This window comes from Asparagus officinalis, chromosome 4 (assembly GCF_001876935.1).
Source record: "Asparagus officinalis chromosome 4, Aspof.V1, whole genome shotgun sequence".
NCBI classification, from domain to species: Eukaryota; Viridiplantae; Streptophyta; class Magnoliopsida; order Asparagales; family Asparagaceae; genus Asparagus; species Asparagus officinalis.
In genome coordinates, this window is record NC_033797.1 from 139,103,945 (window position 1) to 139,127,318 (window position 23,374).

A 23,374-nucleotide genomic window follows, 5' to 3' on the forward strand; every position below is an offset into this window, starting at 1 on the left:
ACGAATTATGCGAACGCATTTTAGTTGAAGAAGGTTGTTTTTGCAAAAATCCTCCGCTACTCTCTCTCTCAAACTCCGCTACTTTATCTGACAAATCTCACTCTCTCTCTCTCACTTCATTCGTACATCTCTGCCTCTCCCCTAAAAATCCATCTCTGCCTCTCCCCCAAAAATCCCCAAATCCATCTATGCCCCTCCCCCAAAAATCATCCGACGAAGCCCTACATCTCTCTTGCTCTCGCCGTCGACCCGACGAAGTCTCGCTGATCCCGTTCTCTCTCTCACTCCGACCGCCGCCGATCCGACAAGACTCGTTGATCTCTACAGTCGCCGACGACCCGACGAAGTGCCCAACTCTCGCCGCCGACGGGATCAGAACTGCTGGATCTCCCTCAAGCCCCAAAAATAGGGATCCGACGCTGCAGGTTAAGATCTCCATCAATAATGAATAATCCTGTTGATTGTGTAGAAATTATAGGAATTTATGTAGAAATTATAGTAATTTATGTGTAGAAATCAAGGAATTTTTTTCCTTTTTCCGAAATCAAGGGGAAAATATTTCAGCAACTCAAAATTTGTTATTGATGCAAGAAAAATATATTTTCCGAAATAATGAATAAAATTTTTGTTTTTGCTGGAATAATTGATGCAAGGGAAAAAATTTGTAAATGGTCAAAGTTCACATGAACATTTGTTTCCTGGAAAATTTGAAGACTTTGTAAGGTTTGGTAGCTATATTATCTCTTTCCTTCTCTTTTCAATTATTAATTTTTGTAAATGGTCAAAGTTCACATGAACATCTGTTTCGAAATTTAAAGGGCTTAGATCTCAACCATCCGTCTTTTGTTTCAATTTGTGCCAGTTGAGATCTATGTTTGGTTTTGTTAGAACAATTATAATTGCCTCTAGCATTTCAAGTGGAAAGTTCTTTTCATACAAGCCTCTAGCATTCGAACTTGAATACAGTTTCAATATCATTCTCTGAATTTTTCTAGAATTCAAGTGGAATGTTCTTTTTGCAGTTAGTTTAATTTTACTCGAATTATAAATTTTTCCTATGTCTCTTTTCAGCACATGTATATGTTAAATTGTTCAAAATTGGCAGTTTGAAATGGCTTCATCATCAACTGTGGAAGGTAACTCATGTGTTGAAGTTGATATTAGATTCATATTGAAACAATGCGAGAGTGGTGAATTAGCGGATGTGAAGATAACGAAGTCGAACAAGAACAATAACCGTGGTAGAATTTACTACTCGTGTAAAAGGCAAAAGTGCGGCTCGTTTTTGGGCTAGTGCAAGATTTCATCAGTTGAACAAATATCACTCGTCATTGCCCCACCAGAGGCGTGTGACTTGGTTGTTGTACGTGAAAAAGTGTTGTAGAAATGGTTAACTGTTATAACTTTTTTGTTGTCTTTTTCTTTGGTCATGAAAGAAATTATGTGATGTGTTGGAATGAAACAAGACTTTGTAAGTAAGGAAATTATGTGTTGTGGAATCGGTATTTTGTAATGCTTCACGCTTTGATGTGTTGCAATGAAACAAGTTTGTTAATTTTTGCTTTTTGTGTTGAAATAACCGTGGTGTGTCTTCTACTTCTATTAATTTTTTCATTCGAGGAATCAGAATTACAAGAAGGTAGGAACTTGCTTCTCCTATTTATTATATGAAAAAGCCAATGAGCATGCTTGTGTACTGAATTAATGCAAGAAACTGCTGGAGACCTGTGGATTGTGGGTTTATCAAGACTTGTACATTGTTTACTATTAGCAACCTCCAACTTTCCTTCAAATAATTTATTTATTACTTTTTTTTATTGGTTTTTTTTCTTTGGTCCATAATTGGATGAAAGGAGCAGTGGTGTTTTGTGTATTTACAGGAAATTTTGGCAGTGGTTTAATGCTATTTGTTAGCTTCTGCGTGGCAGACAATCTCTATAAGGAATGAAAATAGCTTAGGTTTTAGTTAGGCTTTTACCATGTTACAGAGTTAATGAGCTTGCATTGGTTAAATAAACTTGCATAATTTGTGTCATTGAGTTGATGAGCTTACAATGTAACTGATTTTTCACATCTAGAACTCTAAACTTGCATAATTTGTGTCATTGAGTTGATGAGCTTACAATGTAACTGATTTTTCACATCTAGAACTCATGAACCTGGTTACACGAAGAGACGAGTTGATGAGCTTACAATGTAACTGATTTTTCACATCTAGAACTCATGAACCTGGTTACACGAAGAGACAAATTGGAAGTTGGTTTTAACCAGGAAAGAGTCATTTGTTTCTATAATCAGTGATCGAGCTTTCAACTAATGTCATAGATCTCAGTTCCTGTATCTGATCAGTACTAGCAAGTTTGGAATAATTTGAACACCAAGAGACGCAGAAGGATGAGAACAAGAAACCAATCCATAAATAAATGTATATTCATGATCCATATTAGCAGTTCCTAAGAAGTATATTCATGATCCATATTAGCAGTTCCTAAGAAGTATATTCATGATCCATATTAAGAGAGGAGTTAAACCAGCAAGGGAGATCCTATGAATGTTTAAACAAAGTAACTAAGTCACCAACTGTTAACTAAGCAACGTTAGAAAATGACTGAAGCTCCATGCAATTAGCTGTTGAATAATTTCCCACTAGCAGTGAATTGGAAAAGAGAAGCTTATGTTGATATGGCTTCAGTAAAAATATTTGATTAAGCAGATAAAATGCAAGATTTTGATGAAACAATGGACTTCTTTAACAAAACAGAAACATACAACAGTCCTTTAGATTACATCTCAGTTCCTGTATCTGATCAGTACTACCAAGACGATGCCAGCAAAAATGGAAATTCATATCAGTTAACAAAACCAGCAACACCATAAACTCTTGAGCTAAAAGAGCTTCTTATATTAGACAAAACAATGACTATGAGAAACTTGCATGTTTACAACTCAAGTCCCAGCAAAAAAATCAGCAACACCATAAACTTGCATGTTTACAACTCAAGTCCCAACAGAAAAATCAGTACACATTACAATACATTGCAATCAAACATAAACAACTAGATAGTTAAATGTGGGTAGAGGGTTCCTCATAAGCAAACACAAATAACGCGCAAATGTTGACAATAATCAGACCACTCCTGATTCAAGCTCCTAGTTAACACACTCCTCATTCAAGCTCCTGATTCATAAATACTAAAAGAATTATTACTCACGGATTTGTGAGTGCCGGACAATTTCGCTTATCATGTGATTGGCCTACTTTACCACACCCGTGACAACGTCTATCTTTTTTATTTTTGGCTCTAGTCATTGCTTTCTCTTTTTCTCCTGTCAACCTTTTGCCGCACCCTTTTGCTCGCACTTGATCGGGTTCATTGAAACTATTTTCATAACTACAAGAGCCATGAGCACTAGTACCATCAGTAATTATCTTACTACATATTGGATTACTTTTCTCAGTGAAGCTCATTACAGCCATATGGCTACTAAGAAATTGATCAATTTGCTCATTAATGCTACGCAATCCATCGGTAAACATCTCCCTTGTTTCTTCACATACGAGGGACTTGTCAACTAAATCCAAAGATGATTGGATAAATTGACTCCGCGTTAAAAGATAAGAATTGTCAGGGCTTATCTGCATGCCTTTATCATCATACACTGTCCCCGATTTTGCAGACTTAGTCCACCTCTTTAAGATGTATTTATCGGGCAATATTTCAGCATCAAATTTCATCAAATAAGAGATAATGTGAGTACATACAATTCCGGCGCTTTCAAACTTTTTACAACTACAAGAAACCAAATCCAACTGCTTGTCGTAAACGATTTCGCGGACTTTGCTTGTGGCGAGCTTCTTTCTTTGAATTTGATACACACTCTTATTGTCGGTTGCCCTAACAAACTGCAACTTATAGTTAAACATTAGTGTAAATATCAACCATTTGCTCCAAAAAGTCATGATTTATTATAAGTTTAGGTTTCTCAATCACGTCTTTGTGATCGGCCATCAACTCCTCGTGACGTTGGCGCACTAGTCCCCTGCCAAACTGTATCATAAAATCCACCAATGAATTATTCTTCGAAACAAATTTTTTAAAAAATGCATGTCCACTTTCTGCTTGTTGGCTACTTGACATGTCTGCTGAGAAAATGTGATTAACATATGCAGGAATCCATCTTGACCGAAGTTCATATTGGTCTTGCAACCACTTGTTTCCTTCTAACCCACTTTTTTTAATCAAACTTTTCCATTGTAAATCAAATTCTTCAGGAGTCTCTGATTTCCAAATGCAAGCCGAGAACTCATTTTTATAAATACTATACTTCACAGCATCAATTTTCTCAGAAAACTTCATTAATATATGCCAACTACAATACCTGTCAAAAGAATTAAATAAAGTGTTAAAAAGAAAGGCTATGTATATAAATATTTTTAATAATCTATACAAATTATAATACCTGTGAAAAGTATTTGGAAGAATATGAGGGAATGCCTTTGTCATAGCTGGGTCTTGATCAGTAATAATCATCTTCGGGGCACCACGAGGCATACTTTCCAAAAATTTATTAAATAACCATACAAAATCATCAACGCTCTCATGATTCAAAAATCCACAAGCAAAAACAACTGTTTGACCATGATTGTTAACCCCCATTATTGGTGCAAATATCAGGCCATAGCGATTAGTGTTATAAATAGTATCAAAGATTACAACATCACCGAAGAAATTGTAAGCCCGCCTTGAACTTGCATCAGACCAAAAACAACGAGTAATCTTTTGTTCCTCATCGGCCTCAATTTGAAAAGTAAATGCGGGATTCTTTCCTTGTTCCAGTTTTAAATACTCATAAAACATTTGACCATCATGCCCCTTCAAATCAGCCCGTATATCTCTTTCATGATTATACAAATCTCTTTGAGTGCACCCAATATTTTCTATACCTTCAGATTGTACTCCAAGAAAACTGAATTGTTGATGCTGAGGTGTATTCACCATTGATAACTGTTTAGTTAAAGACTTTGTTGCGGCTGAAACGTTACGGTGAGACCTTAAAAGATGAACCTTTGATGGTGTTGATAGCGGATGGCTGTGCTCCTCTTTAAAAATAGTAACAATGTATTTTCCGGAGATCGATTTTAAAACTGCAATTTTGGCATGACAATCTTCAGCTACGCTTCCTCGACGTCTTTTATTTCCAACATCCGCGATTCTTGGAGATTTTCCTTGTTTAAAACAAACATACTCCTTCCTTCTTATTTCGCCACTTCCCGGCTCTTTCTGAGTAGTCCAAGCCCTTATACTAAACCCAGCTGCTTTAGCATAAGCATTGTAGAATGTTACAACATCATCTATTGTGTTAAATTCTTGCCCCTTTTTTGGCCTCAACTCATCTGATACTTGAGGAGTATACATCGAACTATCGCCATCCAAGTTTAATTCATTTGCTTCAGTGTCCAAGTTTTCCATTTCTCATAAAAAATTTTAATTGACCTATAAAAAATGCACTGTATATCAAATTTCTGTAATTCGAACCAAACAACAACTGCTTGTTTTTGAAAAATCTGAAAATCAGAATGATTTTAGGCTTCAGTTAAATTATTCTAGTCAGCCTTCAACATTCCAAACCCAGAAAATTTCACAAGCACTGTGATCACACAGATATATGAAATACTAATTCACTATTAAACATGATTCAGATAACTGGTCAGCCAAGATGTAAATGAAAAAGAAAAAAGAAATTGCAACGCCTAAAACTGGTCAGCCAAGAGGATTTTTTTTTTTTTTTTTTGACAAGCTCAGTTCAGCCAAGAGGAAATTGCAACTTAGTCTGGCTTGAAACCCTAAGGACAACAAATAAACTATACAAAAATAACAGATAATAGGTAAAAAAAATTGGGGCTTGATCGTTACCTGAGTTGGGAGATTTAAGATCGAGCTCAGACTTCGTAGTCGTGGCAGAGGAGGAAGGGAGGAGGGATCTCGCGGTGGTCGGAATTTACAGCGAGCTCCGATTTTTGGGCTCCGATTTTGGGGTCCGACGTTGGGAGGGAGGCGGAGTTGGTCGACCTCGAGAAGCTCGCGGCGGAGTTGGTCGAGCTTCCGATTTTGGGGTTTTTGGGGGGGAGAGAGAGAGAGAGAGAGAGAGTCGATGAAAAAAGATATGGTGGATTCTGAGTATTTGTCACGTAGCGCGATGCGGCTGTTTTTTTTTGGGTTTTGCCAAAAAAAAACCACTCGGAGCTCTACGCACAGTGCGCCACTTAAAACGATAATATATATATATATATATTATTATATATATATATTAATATATTATTTGGACAATAAAAAAATAGGGAAAGGACGTACTTGATGGAGTGCGCTTCTTGTAGAGGATCCGATAGTTGCACTCCTTGCACGCGATCGGGTCGCCAAGCTTCAGCGTCATCTCCAACCCACAATCTGAAAACAACACCGACATTATTTATTACTGTTATTATTATTTAATCAATTGAAAATTTACGAAGGAGACAAAAAAGTAAACAAAATTTTTCATGGATTAAGATACCCCGCACAGAGATAGGTGACGGTGACGGGTTCTGGCTGTGGATCCATGAAACACGAATTTTTAGGGTTTAAGACGAGGGCAAAGGGCTCTTGGCTAGGGTTTAAGAAAAAAGATGGGTCAGGGCTTTAAAAAAGTATTAAGCTTTTTTATATCTAGAGTATGGACGACCGAGGAGGCCCTCCGTTGTGCTGGGCCAGGCCCAAACTAGTCTGGACTGAAATCATTTGGCATATTTTCACTCTGGTACCCCGAAAGTTCACCTATATCTGCACTTAGATACCTCCCCCAAGTGTCAATCTTGTCTCATTTTGATACCTGTGTCCGAATTCCGCTAGATTTCCTGTTGGATTTGTCCCCTGCTATTGGAACATTTGGTTGCAATATTTAATAGAATTCTAATGAAATTTCAAGTAGGGGTGTCAAAGTGAGATAGAATTGACACTTTTGGGCTTCGAAGTGATAACAAATACTTGAGGGTATGAAAATGAAAAAAAATGGGTAAAGTTTGAGATACGAAATTGAAAATAAGCCCTTGAAAAATTGTAGTTAGTTTTCTTTTTCTTTTTCTTTTTTTGGGTAAGCTCGATCTCTCTCGCTCTTCCAATCATGTTCCTGGTAAAAGACATGGACTTGAACATTATTAATGGTAAAGAATAATTGTTTTACCGCGCAAGAGGGATGATAGATGAAATAAGCTAGCAATTTGCATTAAGACCATCTCTCTTTGTCAACCATGTCTAATCCTGCCTAAGGATGTAGATATCGATTACAATTTACCAGACTTAATTGCGAGTAGCTTACAAGAGTATAACCTTTTAAAAACTTACCCCAAGAAAATTTTACATACTTAATGTAGAATTAACAAAGAGGAGAAGACGACGGTTAACGACTGCATACAACTTTAATCTGTTTCTTTTCTTTCAGCTTTATAAAAGAGGCTTTTTTTCCCCAGCCTTCAAATAAATGCGAGCCTTTTTGTTCATCAATTTCTCAAAATTTCGATTGTGTCCAAATATTTCATCCAGAAAGTTGTGAGGCTGAATTGGACCCATCTCAAGAATTGCTTCCCTAACTGCTAGTCAATACTCCACAACAATACAAACGCTCTAATACCAATCATGAAATTTTAGCAGTTGGATAATCACTTGAACAAAGTTCTGATTATTTTTAATAGATAAGAAAAGAGTAATTAGCTCATTTACTACACAATTTTAAAGTATTTGTTGATTGTGAATTGCCACAATCTAAGAGTCTGAGAAATGAACGTAACAAGCAACACCGAAGGGGGAACTAGCGGCTCCCCTGAATCTCTGGTCACTATTTTGTACCCTTTTAACTGATTCTATTACAATAGCAATTCTCGTGCTTCTGTACATATTTGCAGCAGGAGATATTTTTCATGTACATTTCATTCCCCTCAAAAAAGGAAACAAAAGGGGTAAAAAAAAATTTAAAATGAAATAAGCTGCAGGCCGAATCAAACTAGCCTATAAAATTGAGGGGAAATTAATTGCACTTGTAGAAGGAAATGGCAATATACCTTTCGAAGAACAACGAAAGAATTAAACTGGCATCAATTATACATAAGACAGAGGAACAAGAGAATAGAGCCGCCCTGTAAAACAAAAATTCAAAGAGGGCATTAGGAAAACTTGCTAATCTCCACTTTACTGTTTGCATCTTCCATGAGATCTTTGAGTATTTTTTCACAGAAAAGAGAATTACCACCCCCACCACCCACCCCCAAAAAAAATCCAAATAATAATAATAATAACGACAACAAATATAAATAAGCAAATAACAACAATAAATATCAACTGTGTTGGGTATGGTGAGTAAATTTTGGCTATTGTTGATATTTTTACATTGCAGTACCAACGAGTATCAAAATTAATGATTTAGGAATTTTCTTACAAAAGTTTTATGAGTTAGGGTATACTAAGATTGGGGGTAGTCTTGTGCATGATATTAAGGGGTACGCACATACATACACAGAACTATTTCATAATAGCGTGCAAGCAACATTTGCACAACATTTACGGGAAAAAAAGAAGTTTAGAAATTTCACCTGAATCCAGAGTTGCCAATTTACTATGTAAAAGCAATAATCCTATCTGTAATTTTTGTGCGACAAAGAGGGCACTCAGAACAAGCTTGTGAACAAGGTTTACACACTGTCAACAGTGGCATGGAAATTAGTTAGTCATAAAACCACAAATAATTGTACAATAGATTTGACAATGATATGAAAAGGAAACAGACGGCTTACAACAAAAATGCCGACATGGAAGTAGAACTGCAGCTGCAGGAGATTCAAAGCAAACTTTACAAACATGAGAATCTGTGTCCCCGTTCCCTACAGAGTCCAGTTCTTTCTCCTTCATCTCTTGGATTTTGGCCTGAAAAGGAAAGAAATAGTTGGAGATATGAGGGGATGTAAGTGCTTGCACACATCAGAAGGCTGGTAAGCTAGTTTCGGGACCAGTTCTTAATAGAAGAGATATCAGATATGTGTTGTTTATGGAGCCTCATTTACATGGAGAATACATATTATTAACAGGACCCAGAATTGGACACCTAAAAGAATTCTACCCAGACTGTGGCGATACCGGGTATTTTTATAATTTTGACCCTACAGACAGAAACCTTATGCTATAAATATGTATTTTCAGCTGCTTATTATTTGAGCATCCAAAAGAGATAAAAATAGGTAAGGCAAGGGGGTGAGATTAGTGTTTGAGAGATTAATTGTAATCCTTCATTGATTAATAGAGGATCGTAACCTGGTTGTACTCTGACCAGGTAGATAATCACATTGGTTGCTCAACCTCGTTAAATCTGTCTCTATCTTGGGTTTTCGTTCTTTCTAATGTTCATTTGTGTTAGGCTTTCCACTGTGTTGCTAAAAATATGAATAGAAGTTAGAAGTATACATATGTACACAAATTAAGATTCATGGCTGCACGCACACAGAAAGATATAGAAGAGGTTATAGAAACTCTTTTTGTATAATCATGCCTCCAGAATCCAGGCTGTGGTAGATTTACTTGCATAGCTACTGAGAAGGGGAAAGTTACTCAATCACAAAAAAGAATGAAAGAAACCAAGTAAATTTTGTCATCATCAGCTCCTCCCACCAACATAAATGCAACTGGCTATTCTATTACGCTTCGCTTCTGACAGATTTATAGTAATGGAAGACTTTCACTTGCATGATTTTGAATCTAATTACAGTAACGGTAAAACATTGAAACGTTTATCATGGAATTCAGCTGCAACAGGTAATACACAATTTTGATCCTCTACCCCTGTTGCATGGAACCTTGATTCGTTTTTATTGTCTCAGTGGTATGACATCCAATATAAAAATAGGAAATAACAGATAAGACCAAGTGCAATGGCTAACAATTGGGATAATTATTTGGTGCAATGGCTAAGCAAGTGGATAGGCAAATGAAAAGTAGGGGAGAGAAAAGGCAAAATTTGCCTACCGGTTAAATTTCACCAAGGGCCCCGCGTGTCAGTATCTGAAATTTAAAAAAAAATAAAAACAAAACTCCATCCAATCAGAATGCGCCACGTCGGCGCCTGCTGGGCCTGCAGCAGACTTCCACATTCTCACCCTCTCATTTTTTTCTTCTTCTTCCATCTTCAACATCCTTCATGGATCCTTCACAGAACTAAAACTTTCTCCCAAATTACAACTATCCAAACCAATCTCAAAATCCGAATATGCAACCTCAAAATCCAAATACACAATGGCCTGAAAATCATCCTTATATGCCATATGGCTATCAAAATCCTAATATGATGCCACCAAATTATGGAATGCAATACCCGTATAATCATCCTTATATGCCATATGGCTATCAACCAGTTCCTGGAAACAGCACTCTTCCATCTCATGTCAATTTTCCAAACATTAAACCGACTAGTGAGCCAAACACATCTCGCTTTAGTAGTGGATCCACTGATATCCCACAATTTTCTACACAAATCTCTCTGGGAGAACTTGGTGGGGATACTCCCCACAGTTTTGAAGCTCCAACCCAACAATCAGCGAAGAAAGGAAATTACGCCAGTTGGACTTTTGAAGAGAACAAGTTGTTATTAACTGGTTATTTCCACTACAGTACTGACAGTGAATTGGGTTCAAATCAAAAGGGTGATACTTTTTGGGGCAAAATCTCTGATTACGTGAATGAGAACTCCGATCGTGGGATACAGAGGAACATTGTAAAATGTCAAAGTCATTTTCGTGACCTCAACAAGAAGATTAGTAACTTTGTTGGTTGTTATAGTGCTGCTACTAGGGAGAGACGTAGTGGTTGGTCAGACAATGACTACATATCCAAAGGTCTAGAGTTGTACAGTGAAAACCAAGGTACAAAGTTTCAATTGTTGGATGAGTGGAAGTTGGTTCGTCACCAACCCAAATATATGACAGGAGCAACTGCATCTGGAAGTAGTGGATCTAAGAGAAAGAGTGGTAGCGATGACATTGATTCTGCTATTCATTCCCTTGTACGTCCGGAAGGTAGGGATGCAACAAAGAAGAAAGCTAGAGCTTCATCTAGTAAATCATCAACTTCAAGAAAATCAAAGATTACCATTCAGGAAGAGTTGTCCGATTTAGCATCTCGTCGTGACGCTAATGAACAATACAAGGCTACTCAAGTCTCAGCTATCCAGGAGTACAATCGCAATAAGAAGTTAGAGATGTGGTTGAGCTTGAAGAACAAAGAGGCCCGAGATGATGAAGATGAAGCGGCGTATAGTATGTTGAAGAAGGAATTGTTTGGGAACTAGTTTGCATATTCCGTGTATTATTATCGAATTGTGTGTTCTTCATAAGCATGTGTGTTTTATTGTCGTGATGTATGTTCTTTAGTAAGCGTGTTGTTTGAATAAGAGTGTTGTTTGAATTACGATGTTTTGTTTGAATAATAGTGTTGTTTGAATATTGTGTGACTACACATTCTGACGAATATAAGGACATGGATATGACTACTCACTGCATTAAACTCTAAAATCAATAATCAACTCACTAGCTCAGACAAGACTATGACTACTCACTGCATTACACTCCAAAATCAATAATCAACCCACTAGCTCCGACAAGACTATGACTACTCAATATCTTATCTTCATATTCAATTTAGTTAACTAAATTGAATGGAATCCGGAGCTCATTCACTATAAATATGGTAGTGCACAGTGTTATCGAGCCTCAGCTATCTAGGAGTACAATCGCAATAAGAAGTTAGAGATGTGGTTGAGCTTGAAGAACAAAGAGGCCCGAGATGATGAAGATGAAGCGGCGTATAGTATGTTGAAGAAGGAATTGTTTGAGAACTAGTTTGCATAATGTGTGTTTTATTGTCGTGGTGTATGTTCTTCAGTAAGCGTGTTGTTTGAATAAGAGTGTTGTTTGAATTACGATGTTTTGTTTGAATAATAGTGTTGTTTGAATATTGTGTGACTACACATTCTGACGAATATAAGGACATGGATATGACTACTCACTGCATTACACTCCAAAATCAATAATCAACCCACCAGCTCTGACAAGACTATGACTACTCAATATCTTATCTTCATATTCAATTTAGTTAACTAAATTGAATGGAATCCGGAGCTCATTCACTATAAATATGGTAGTGCTGCTAGTGCACATCATATGAATATCAACCAAAGCATTTTACTTCATACTTTCCTCTAATTATCATCCAACGGATCTACCCCCAAATATGGTTAACCTTGAAGAGGTCCAACGACAATGGGAGTTGGAAAATTCCATACTCGATAGGCAACAACAACTTCTTGAAGAGTTACAACATAGAAACAAACGACCACACACAAAAAAATTTCTACATGATTCTTGCGGGCTCGATAACACTGTGCACTACCATATTTATAGTGAATGAGCTCCGGATTCCATTCAATTTAGTTAACTAAATTGAATATGAAGATAAGATATTGAGTAGTCATAGTCTTGTCGGAGCTAGTGGGTTGATTATTGATTTTGGAGTGTAATGCAGTGAGTAGTCATAGTCTTTGTCTGAGCTAGTGAGTTGATTATTGATTTTAGAGTTTAATGCAGTGAGTAGTCATATCCATGTCCTTATATTCGTCAGAATGTGTAGTCACACAATATTCAAACAACACTATTATTCAAACAAAACATCGTAATTCAAACAACACTCTTATTCAAACAACACGCTTACTAAAGAACATACATCACGACAATAAAACACACATGCTTATGAAGAACACACAATTCGATAATAATACACGGAATATGCAAACTAGTTCCCAAACAATTCCTTCTTCAACATACTATACGCCGCTTCATCTTCATCATCTCGGGCCTCTTTGTTCTTCAAGCTCAACCACATCTCTAACTTCTTATTGCGATTGTACTCCTAGATAGCTGAGACTTGAGTAGCCCTGTATTGTTCATTAGCGTCACGACGAGATGCTAAATCGGACAACTCTTTCTGAATGGTAACCTTTGATTTTCTTGAAGTTGATGATTTACTAGATGAAGCTCTAGCTTTCTTCTTTGTTGCATCCCTACCTTCCGGACGTACAAGGGAATGAATCGCAGAATCAACGTCATCGCTATCACTCTTTCTCTTAGATCCACTACTTCCAAATGCAGTTGCTCATGTCATATATTTGGGTTGGTGACAAACCAACTTCCACTCATCCAACAATTGAAACTTTGTACCTGGTTTTCACTGTACAACTCTAGACATTTGGATATGTAGTCATTGTCTGACCAACCACTACGTCTCTCCCTAGTAGCAGCACTATAACAACCAACAAAGCTACTAATCTTCTTGTTGAGGTCACGAAAATAACTTTGACATTTTACAATGTTCCTCTATATCCCACGATCGGAGTTCTCATTCACGTAATCAGAGATTTTGCCCCAAAAAGTATCACCTTTTTTATTTGAACCCAATTCACTGTCAGTACTTTAGTGGAAATAACCAGTTAATAACAACTTGTTCTCTTCAAAAGTCCAACTGGCGTAATTTCCTTTCTTCGCTGATTGTTGGGTTGGAGCTAGAAAACTGTGGGGAGTATCCCCACCAAGTTCTCCCAGAGAGATTTGTGTAGAAAATTGTGGGATATCAGTGGATCCAATACTAAAGCGAGATGTGTTTGGCTCACTAGTCGGTTCAATGTTTGGAAAATTGACATGAGATGGAAGAGAGTTGTTTCCAGGAACTGGTTGATAGCCATATGGCATATAAGGATGATTATACGGGTATTGCATTCCATAATTTGGTGGCATCATATTAGGATTTTGATAGCCATATGGCATGTAAGGATGATTTTCAGGCCGTTGTGTATTTGGATTTTGAGGTTGCATATTCGGATTTTGAGATTGGTTTGGATAGTTGTAATTTGGGAGAAAGTTTAAGTTAACTGAAGGATCCATGAAGGATGTTGAAGATGGAAGAAGAAGAAAAAAAATGAGAGGTGAGAATGTGGAAGTTGGAAATATAAGGAATGAAGTGAGTTACGATTTGCACCAAATAATTGTCCCAATTGTTAGCCATTGCACTTGGTCTTAGGTAAAATAATGAGGGCTTGCATTATTTTACATAACATGATAGTCGAGGATGAACGAGATACATATTCGCGAAACTGGAAAAATATTGACTTCGAACCATCGAACAATGCTAGCGCTAGCTCTAGCTCCTCTTTCAATGTCCAAACACAAGTGTTGCCACAATTTGAAGTGCACGTTCAAGCCCGAGCCGAATCGGATATTCATACTAGAGCCGATCTACGTGATAGGGCCAAACACATTCAGTTGAAAAATGATCTCGTCGAGCACATTTGGCAAAAATTTGGAGCAACCTTCGAATAGAAATGTCAAAAAATTTCAATGTTTGGTGTGTTTTTTCTTGCATGTTTCAATAAACTATGTATGTTTGGTGTATTTTTTCTTATACGTTTTCAATAAATTATGTATGTTTAGTTTACCACTACATTAATAATAGTGTGTGTTGTTTTCTTTTATAAAATTAATATATTATTTATTGCATTAAAAATTAAGTTTTTTGAAAATTATAAATTATTAAAAAATACATATTATTTATTACATAATAAAAATTAAATTTTATAATTATAAATATATTAGTAAATATAATAACGATTAAAATGTATAAAAAATAAGAATAATAGGATGAATAAATATGGTGGGGTATATGGTTGAGTGATGTGGAGGAAAGATAAAGTGAAAAACTTTTGAAAAACTAGTTGTTGTGGAGTTGAAAGGCAATTGGAAAAGGCAAGTGATGTGGAGGGAGAATAAAGTGAGGTGGAAGGAGAGAGAAAGGCAATATTTGCCTTGCCATTGGAGATGGTCTAATAAATCCATATTGACTTGCAAAACAACATCAGATGAGGACATTAGATAAACGGGTTTTGGGTTACTGGGATATGGCTTAAAAGTCTGCATGTGTTAGCCAGTTAAGAATAGAATATTAAAATGGTCTACAACAGGGTGTTAACGTCCAAATCAAAATAAAAGCAAATTTAACAAAAGCACGAAAGTTATGCATTTACCTTCAAACGGTTGAGCAGAGGTTCAAATTCCGGACTGTGATTCAACTGCTCACCGTTTGGCTTTATCAATCCATTAGATATCTGCCTTTCTTTCGCAAAAGCGTTATTATTATCATTTTTATTCTCTTTCTGGTCATTCGTGAAATCTGCTCCATTGGCAGCCCTTTCATCAGCTCCAAACTCAGATATATCCGAACCACCTTTCTTCAGTTTAGCAACGAGCACCCACATGCCAGCTAAATCATTCTCTAAAGATGCTTCTCTTTTCTTGGCTTCATCAAATTTTCTTTTGTATTCCTCTTCTAGGATCTCCTTTTCAGCTAAAGCAGCTTCCAGAGCAGCTTCTCTTTGCTTCCTTACTTGCAACTCTATCTTCATATCATCAAATTCATTATTTCTTCTCCCCAATTTGACACCTTCATTCTTCCGAATGACACTGTTACTTCTAGAGTATGCCATCTCTTGAGCAACTAATAACTCCTGTGCTTGTCTTGCATTTTCCAATGAGAGTTTGGTTACTTCCTCGGCCAAGTTTTTAAGTTCAACTGCAGCAGCAGAGGCCAATTCTTTCGCATAAGAAGCTTCGTCTGCTAGTTTCTGGTTTTGACTAAGCAAACCTCGGTTCTCGTCTATGAGCTTAAGGCGCTCCTGTGTTAATTTCTTATTCTCAGTCTCCTGCCCAAGACAAATGCAAGTCACTTTATTTTTAAAAAAGGCATTAAAGGGAGAAAGAAACCAGGAGCTTTTACTAAATAAAAATAAACACGTACTTGAAGGAAATTACAGCATAAATTTTTAATGGAAGATAGGTAGTAATAAAGCTTCAAGTGTAAAACTACTATTAAACTTGGGACTTGAAGGCTTCAAGGGTCAATTTTGATCTAAACATTGGAAAATAAGTTTTAATAAGGAGAGGTTTGCAGGCTTGTTGGCTTATCATAATAAAACTGGGTGTGCCCGTCTAGTGAATGCTAATACCACAATAAATGCTTAGTGGGGCACAACAGCAATAAACAAAGCTAGGACAAAAAACAACAAAGATGGATTCACACTAAAAGTGATGCCTAGGGGTTAAATCTGAGAACCATTAGCCTATAAACATCTTTACAGTGATATGCATCATCAATTCATGCGTCAAATCACAGGAATTAATAGCCAGCAATAATGTAAAGGAATAAAAACTGGATAAACCAAATCAACAGTGAAGACATCCTAAAGAAAATCCAAACAGTACAAGATCAAAGTAATGACCTGAGATCGTGATCTGCTCCTCAACTCAGCAATTTCAGTTGAGAAGGTCTGTTCTGGAGATGATAATTGCATATCGGTTTTCATTGAATTTATCTGCTCCTGCAGAAGGAGAACTTTCTCTTGAAGTTCGTTGTTTTCAGTGCACTGTCAATAAGGTATGTGAAATATGTGAGACATCTCCGTTATAAACATGAAATACAAGTATAATAAGAGTTCATTATCTAATTAAGAGCCTGTATATGTTTTAGAGTTTTACCAAAAGTATCATCATTTGATTATCACTGATCAAGTAATTAAAAAATCTTAAATTATTAGGATTGACTTATTATTATCAGAAAGAAACCTTAGGTTCTAATTTAATTAGAGATTTGCAAAATAGAACTGGTAATTTATACTTTAAGTTCTTACTATCTAAAATTCTAAATTCCTCTAAAATTTGTCTTAAAAGATGGCTCCTAAATTTTTTTCTATAATTCATAAATATGAGAATGTTTCCAAAATCTGAGTCTTTCTTTTTGTTGATACTCACCAGAACTAAACCAAAAAAATCTCCTTTTAATTAGTCACTTTTATTCTAGATCTCACAGGAATCGAAGTAAGGACATTTAGCCTTATCCTAAGAAAATATATTAAATTTATCAAACAAAATAAAGTTCTAACCTACTAATTAAACAATATTAGAATAAGAATATTTACATTGAATTAATTAGAAATACCAAAATAAATTTTATTAAAAAAAATTTAAATATACTATTTAGATTAATTAGCTTTCCTAGATATCTGATTGTTAATAACAGCATATTGCACAAGCAAAAATACGTGGACACACAATTCATATATCAGCTAGGAATCTTATAATTGACTGAAAAAGTCAGCCAGTCTTTGCTCCAATAGGGAAAAAAACATGTATGTACATTCTATACCACAGAAACTACAGACATCCAGCTGCATACCTTCTGCTGTAGTTGCTCCTGAAGGATACGGTTGTCCGCTGTTTTTAACTGCAAAATTTTGGATATAGGAGTTAAAATGGAACTGCATGTTCCAGGAATAGACTTATGCAAGACACAAAAGAAAAAAAAAAGGAAGAAAGCATACTACCAATAAAGGCTATCAAGTCACTAAACATAAAAGAGCAGATAAAGAGGCAAGAGTTGCAAAATAAAAGTGTAGTCTTTCTTGCACCATTCGTAAACCTGTTGCTTCTAATTTGAAAAGTTGCAGCTTGCAGAAAGAGATTTATCATAAAAAAAAATACCTCTAGTTCAAATCCCTTTTCGCTGCACTGCGTCGTCAACTTCATGATAGTCTGTTTTCACAGAAACAGGAATAAAATGTTCTCACAGAAGCAGAATAAAAAAACAACGCTATTATGAAAAATCAGTTCAAAGGATTGGGAAGATTATGAGAGACTAGAAGGCAGGTACCTGCTGCATATCAACCAACGATGCATTGGCTACTGATGCGTCGCCACTCTCCATAATCCGTTGCTCCAAGGCCCTCATTTGTCTCCTTTTCTCCTGGATTTCTCTTTCCAAGTTCTGAATCTGCAGTTCATTTTTTTTCAACAAAACTTTAGACATGGTAAGTTTTAGTCCCAATAGAATATTGTTAAATTACTTCAATATACATGTAATAAGTTTTCTGCAATTTTCTCATCACTCTTGGAGTGAAATTTAAGCGAAGGAATACAGATTTGTACATGTACCTGCTCTTAGGTGAAAGATTTCTGCCTATCACTACACAATTAAGTAGCATGATGCTTTTTACCGTAAGGTCCTACCCATTCAGAGAGGGCATCTTTATCGGATGCTAACAACTCCCACATTCTTGAAACCGTGTGGAGGTTTCTTGCACACATTATACAATTCTCATACATTTGTTTATTCACATGTTTAAGATATCTATATGTTTTCATACATGAATTAAAGACTGGAAAAACCATCAAAATTTTGATTTATACAATTATATGTCAGCTATTCTGTAGAAGGTTAAAGGGTTAAGCCCTATTTTCAAGCATAAGTGTCATAAACCACATGCAGATTAATATTTTAGCATAGAAATAATTTATATGTTTTATATCATTATAAATTTCTGGACTTTTGAGTGCACGATATGCAGGCGTGCAGGGCTGGGTGGAGGTGTGTGTGCATGTGTGAAATAAATGGGTATGACTTATGATATAGCAGCTCATTTTGCTAATTAAGCTACCAAGAGAGACTAGTAGATCAATGCTGATGCTCACCCTGCTAGTCACGTTGAAAGGAATGTGTGAATCATAACAGTTGTATCTCTTGGTAGCACATTTTGATAAATGATGTCAGCAGCCTTTATCCTACTTTTCACCGAACTGCCCTGATCCAAGTTCTTATCCATGTTGTATATGCATATGCTATGCCCAAAACTCATGCTTCTTAGGTGCACATGTAAACCAAATGACCACATGCACGTGTATACACCTCTGCGCACCGACATTGCATTTGTATGCATGCACAAAAAGCACGAAAGGGAGGGCAAATTTTACGGGAAAAAAACAATAACATTAGACAACTAACTCTTAAACATAATAAATAAGTACCCTTTTGTTATCAAACAAAGAAAATTGATTTCCATGTCCCTAACAATTTTCTATATAAAGAGGAAAGTAAAGGGATGGTTTTACCGCTAAAATTCAAATCTATATGATCTTTTTCATAATAAAAAGCAACCGTTGATGTGGATTTAAGGTTTATGTTAGTATTGAAATACATGTACATCATGTTCGTAACTGGTAATAAGTCGAATCCAATCAACCATTCTATGAATAAAAATTACTAGGGTAGTTTCTAACTTATTAGCAGCTCACATTAGAAATACAATAACGAAAACAGCTATTCAAATATAATTAATGTTTATAGTATTAATTAGAAACAATAGTAATTAAGATAAACACTCAGATTTGCATGGAATACATGTGAAAGCAGTTTTTTCCCTATAAGCATTTTGAGATTACACATACTATCATATCTCCAAAATCCCATCGCAAGAACGTACATTTGTAATGCAGTTAAATCTGTAAATATTCCTAACGAATATGATATTAGCAAACAAGAGTAAGGGGCAGATTTGTACTTGAACTTGTGAGCCATCTGGATCATTGACAGACTGCTCTACTAATCGTTTCAGTGTACTGGTACTGAAAGCAATCTCTCCGGCAAGCATTTTAACCTGCTCCACAAGGAGATCCATTTGATCTGACATCGTTATCCCAGCCTGCAACAATGAACACAAAAAGATAGATCATCTTCCTGGAAACAATAAAATTTTATGACAAGAGCTTCATGGACATAGATAAAGGTAAAAAGGCAACACATTAAAGTTTTGAGATGACTCAGATAAAATCGTTAGCCAAGACTAAGTCTTTCAACTGAAGAACATGCAGGAAAAAGACCTATGCCCAATTAGAAGATGTTGTGAAAAAGCTAAAAATAACCGTCTCAATAGCTTGTACCCACCAAAGAGTATTCCAAAAGAAGAATATAGCTGATGGAACTTGAAGGATAAAAATACATTGCATAACATATAACGTCATCACAGTGGGTTACCATTGAGAGCTTGTCACCGTTTGCATTTCCACCTTGTGCAGCTTCTGTGAGGCTACTCAATGAAGGATTCTCTTCATTAGGACTGATGCCATCCTTTAAGGAGCCCTCAGTTTCGAGAAGTTTTGGAGAACCTTCACGCAGAAGATCCAATTTCTGGAATAAGAGAAATTAAAACACATAAGAACGTCCTTTCCAAATCACAAAATATGAACTCTGTATCAAGCCAGAATTGAGAGAGCTCTCCAAATAAAACTTATGCAATATAATGAAGCTAGTAAACTTCGTTGTATGTCTCAAGAGGATTTTGCAGTAGCAAATGCAAAGCAAAAGAGACGACTGAATACACCAAGCATGCATAGAAAAGATAAATTAAGGCATAACTCCTAAAGTAGAGAAATAGCAAATAGATTGAAGCTAGTAACAGTAGAAGTCCATAAAATATATAAACTTGAAATATTAATTGCCCAATGTATAAGCAAGAAATTAGAATGGGTTTCATATCCATATAAAGGATTGTACCATCTGCAACCAATGTAACTGAGAAACATAACACTTGGCTGATCTGCCTAGCTTGAAAATCAATTCTGATTTCTGTGTTCCCTTGACCCTCAAAAGTCCCATTTTCAGTAAGTTCAATAATTTAATAATTTCCATTTCAGTTTCAGCATCCCAAAATGTAACATATCAAGACAAATATTTAGGAATGTTTTATGATTTGAATAAAATATAAATCATAGGATGTAACATTATTCTTTTTTAAGATTTGAAAGGTCGTGACTGTGTTCAGAAATCTACTTCTATATGTACAACAGAAAGACCATCCCATCTCTTGCAACTCGTTCTGACACCACCTTTTAGTTGGAATTTTGAATGAGTACTTAAAAGATAGCATGCAAATGAAAGCATAGTAAATGGAAAAACGACATGATATGCTCATCAAGCACCCAAAAAAATGATAGAATAAATAACATATATAACAACAATAAGATCTTTTCCATTAACATGAAAGAGCATAGTGTGGAGAGAAACGTGCCCCCATTTGTTAAACTGAGATTCTAACTTCTAACTGGATGGATTGCCTCATACTTACATACATTTAACAATTGAAATATCAACATATAGGTATGCAGAAATTTAAATCATCTTTTATATTTTGGTGAACAGGTGCATGTGTGCTATACTATGTATGTGAAAAGAAACATGCTCATATTTGTCAAACAGAGACTCTTAACTTCTATTGGACGGAATGCCTCGTACTGATATACTTTTAACAATTAAAAAAATCATCATATAGGTATTCAGAGACTTACATCGTCTTCTGGATTCTGGTGACCAGGTTCACTTAAACATCCGGGAATAGTATTTTTTGTGGAAACAAGTATTAGCTTGGTTAATCTTTGTATTCTACTCATCAAAGCAGCTTTTGCTTCTTCTTCCTCCTCCAAACGAGATTGCATCTTTACTTGACCTTCTTCAAGCTGTCAAAAGGATAAGAAAGCACAATGGTAATTCCTAAATAAACATTTGGATAAGCTGGTTATCATACAAGGATCAACATATGGAAGAAGTATTTCAAACTGAAACGTAAATCTATAGAATAGTGTAAACATGTGAATGAGCCAATTCAAGCGAATAACAGAAGCAAGCACCTGTTGCTTCAGGCTCAGAATTTCCTCGTGAGTGATACCAGGAAGCATCCCACTCCTAAGCTGATCAAGCTCTTGTTTTAACACTGATATTTCTTTCTGGTACTTTTTGATAAGTGATTTTTCATCTATAATCTGTGAAGAAGTGAAAAATAATAATAATAATAATAAATGCATTTTCCAGAACTGCTGCAACGGTCATTGAAAGTTTTGCCAGTATATCCCTACCCGATTACGAGAAGCATAAATCTCAACACGCTTTGCCCTACTTGCAAACTTCAATGTGTTATGTGTTTCTTCCATATTACTAGATGCAGGAGTAACTGTGCAAATAAGCTGTGCATAAGACACATCAGCTTTTTCCCTCCAGGAAGCAAAACCATTTCAGAACAAATATTTAAGAGGCAGAAACTTGCTACATTTGAGCATTAGAAAATAAAATGATAGATAACAACATATATCTTGTGAGAAAAATATACATTTGCAACATAGCATAAACAATTCCTTGGCCTAATAAACATAAAGATGTCATCCAAAAAGCATATGCATTACACACTCACCGACACATGACCGTGGCCACTCAAAGACGATTGTAGAAGGCGAGTCAACTTAGAGTCACGATAAGGTATATGACAAGCCTTTCCATCACTTAGCTTTCCGATTACCTTCAAAATTCCAGCACTACAATTAGTATATAGATTCTAAATTCTAGAGCTAAAACAACTATTACCATTGTACAAACTGCTAGAACAAAAAGAGTATACCATACAGTGTAGCATTCTATGGAGAGTCCTATGTTATGATATTTGAAGCAACCATGATGTGACAACAAAACAAATTTACAACTACAGGTTTACCCACAATAACCTCTCAGATGGGGTTGCACGGTTATAGTAATATGAAATATATCATTAAGTAACACATTAATAACATTGTGTTGTAAGATAATGTATAATTACAAAGTGTACAAAGCCAATAGGAAGTCATAGACATTAAAAAAAAAAGTAAGAACTGCCAAATGTAGCCAAAAGAATTTATATAAAGTTATGAATTACAGAATTACGTATAACAAATATATTAAGTTAAACTGTCAAATTTTCTTTTTCATGTTTAAGCACAGGGCATGTAGTAACCATAGCAAGATTGTCATACAGTGCAACAACAACATGCATATATACTTTGTTTGTCATACACTAATAGAAAAAAATAAAATAAAAACATAGGAAAGCTGTATGCACATGATACATGCCAGTAATACCAATAGAAAACAAAAAACAAAAACATCTATTTGGAAAATTTAATATAAAGGAAGTCAAAGAAAAGCAGGCACATGCAAACAATTCACAAAGTGCAGGCCAAATTTATAAAAGTATGATGAGTAGCAAGTAGCAGAGTCTAGTAGACATGGAAATGAATAAAGATGTTTTGTAGTTCAAATTGTAGTCTACATTTAAATATAATCCATCAGAATATTATACAGCTAGTAGCAAGTAGCAGAGTCTAGTAGACATGGAAATGAATAAGATGCTTTGTAGTTCAAATTGTAGTCTACGTTTAAATATAATCCATCAGAATATTATACAGCTTGTTCTCTTATAAAGCATCAATAGGTATCTTCATACTTTGCACACATAATTTTGACAAGCGTGCAAGCACATGCACTCACTCATGCATGTGTATGCAAGTAAGAACTATTACCAGAAGTTTATGCACACACACACATACAGGGAGGGAGGGAGGGGGAGGAGGTTT

At 35.8% G+C, this 23,374-nt stretch overlaps 2 protein-coding genes and 2 long non-coding RNA genes across 4 annotated transcripts in view; 1 reads left to right on the forward strand and 3 right to left on the reverse strand.

The window, feature by feature from the left end:
* The window catches only part of LOC109839544, a 1,514-nt gene extending 1,378 nt beyond the window's left edge, over positions 1–136 (reverse strand). The window contains exon 1 of the long non-coding RNA XR_002246661.1: positions 3–136. This is a non-coding gene — a long non-coding RNA (uncharacterized LOC109839544). The remainder of the gene's footprint in view (positions 1–2) is intronic.
* LOC109839543 lies at positions 189–1,600 on the forward strand. Its single transcript, XR_002246660.1, has 2 exons — positions 189–425; positions 1,072–1,600. It is a non-coding gene; the product is annotated as an uncharacterized LOC109839543 (long non-coding RNA).
* On the reverse strand, positions 3,918–6,140 carry LOC109839381 (protein FAR1-RELATED SEQUENCE 5-like). The gene is made up of 3 exons (XM_020407809.1): positions 5,916–6,140; positions 4,462–5,495; positions 3,918–4,380 (listed from the first exon to the last, which is right to left on the reverse strand). Exons 2-3 carry the CDS (start codon positions 5,469–5,471, stop codon positions 3,918–3,920), a joined length of 1,473 nt encoding a protein of 490 aa, XP_020263398.1. The 5' UTR covers positions 5,472–5,495; positions 5,916–6,140.
* LOC109839545 (kinesin-like protein KIN-7K, chloroplastic) overlaps positions 7,698–23,374 on the reverse strand; it is a 29,036-nt gene continuing 13,359 nt past the window's right edge. The window contains exons 12-25 of the mRNA XM_020408020.1: positions 22,183–22,287; positions 21,851–21,958; positions 21,626–21,757; positions 21,287–21,454; positions 19,977–20,129; positions 19,504–19,644; positions 17,820–17,939; positions 17,651–17,701; positions 17,346–17,393; positions 16,393–16,536; positions 15,142–15,816; positions 8,822–8,951; positions 8,621–8,726; positions 7,698–8,167 (exon numbers count right to left, since the gene is read on the reverse strand). Coding sequence (XP_020263609.1) covers positions 8,644–8,726; positions 8,822–8,951; positions 15,142–15,816; positions 16,393–16,536; positions 17,346–17,393; positions 17,651–17,701; positions 17,820–17,939; positions 19,504–19,644; positions 19,977–20,129; positions 21,287–21,454; positions 21,626–21,757; positions 21,851–21,958; positions 22,183–22,287 — 2,058 coding nt within the window. The 3' untranslated portion in view covers positions 7,698–8,167; positions 8,621–8,643. The remainder of the gene's footprint in view (positions 8,168–8,620; positions 8,727–8,821; positions 8,952–15,141; positions 15,817–16,392; positions 16,537–17,345; positions 17,394–17,650; positions 17,702–17,819; positions 17,940–19,503; positions 19,645–19,976; positions 20,130–21,286; positions 21,455–21,625; positions 21,758–21,850; positions 21,959–22,182; positions 22,288–23,374) is intronic.

Coding starts and splice junctions, on each gene's coding strand:
- LOC109839381 (XM_020407809.1), bottom strand. CDS start 5,471: ATGGAAAACTTGGACACTGAAGCAAATGAATTAAACTTGGATGGCGAT. Junction 4,381..4,461: donor CTTCCAAATACTTTTCACAG/GTATTATAATTT, acceptor TTCTTTTGACAG/GTATTGTAGTTGGCATATAT.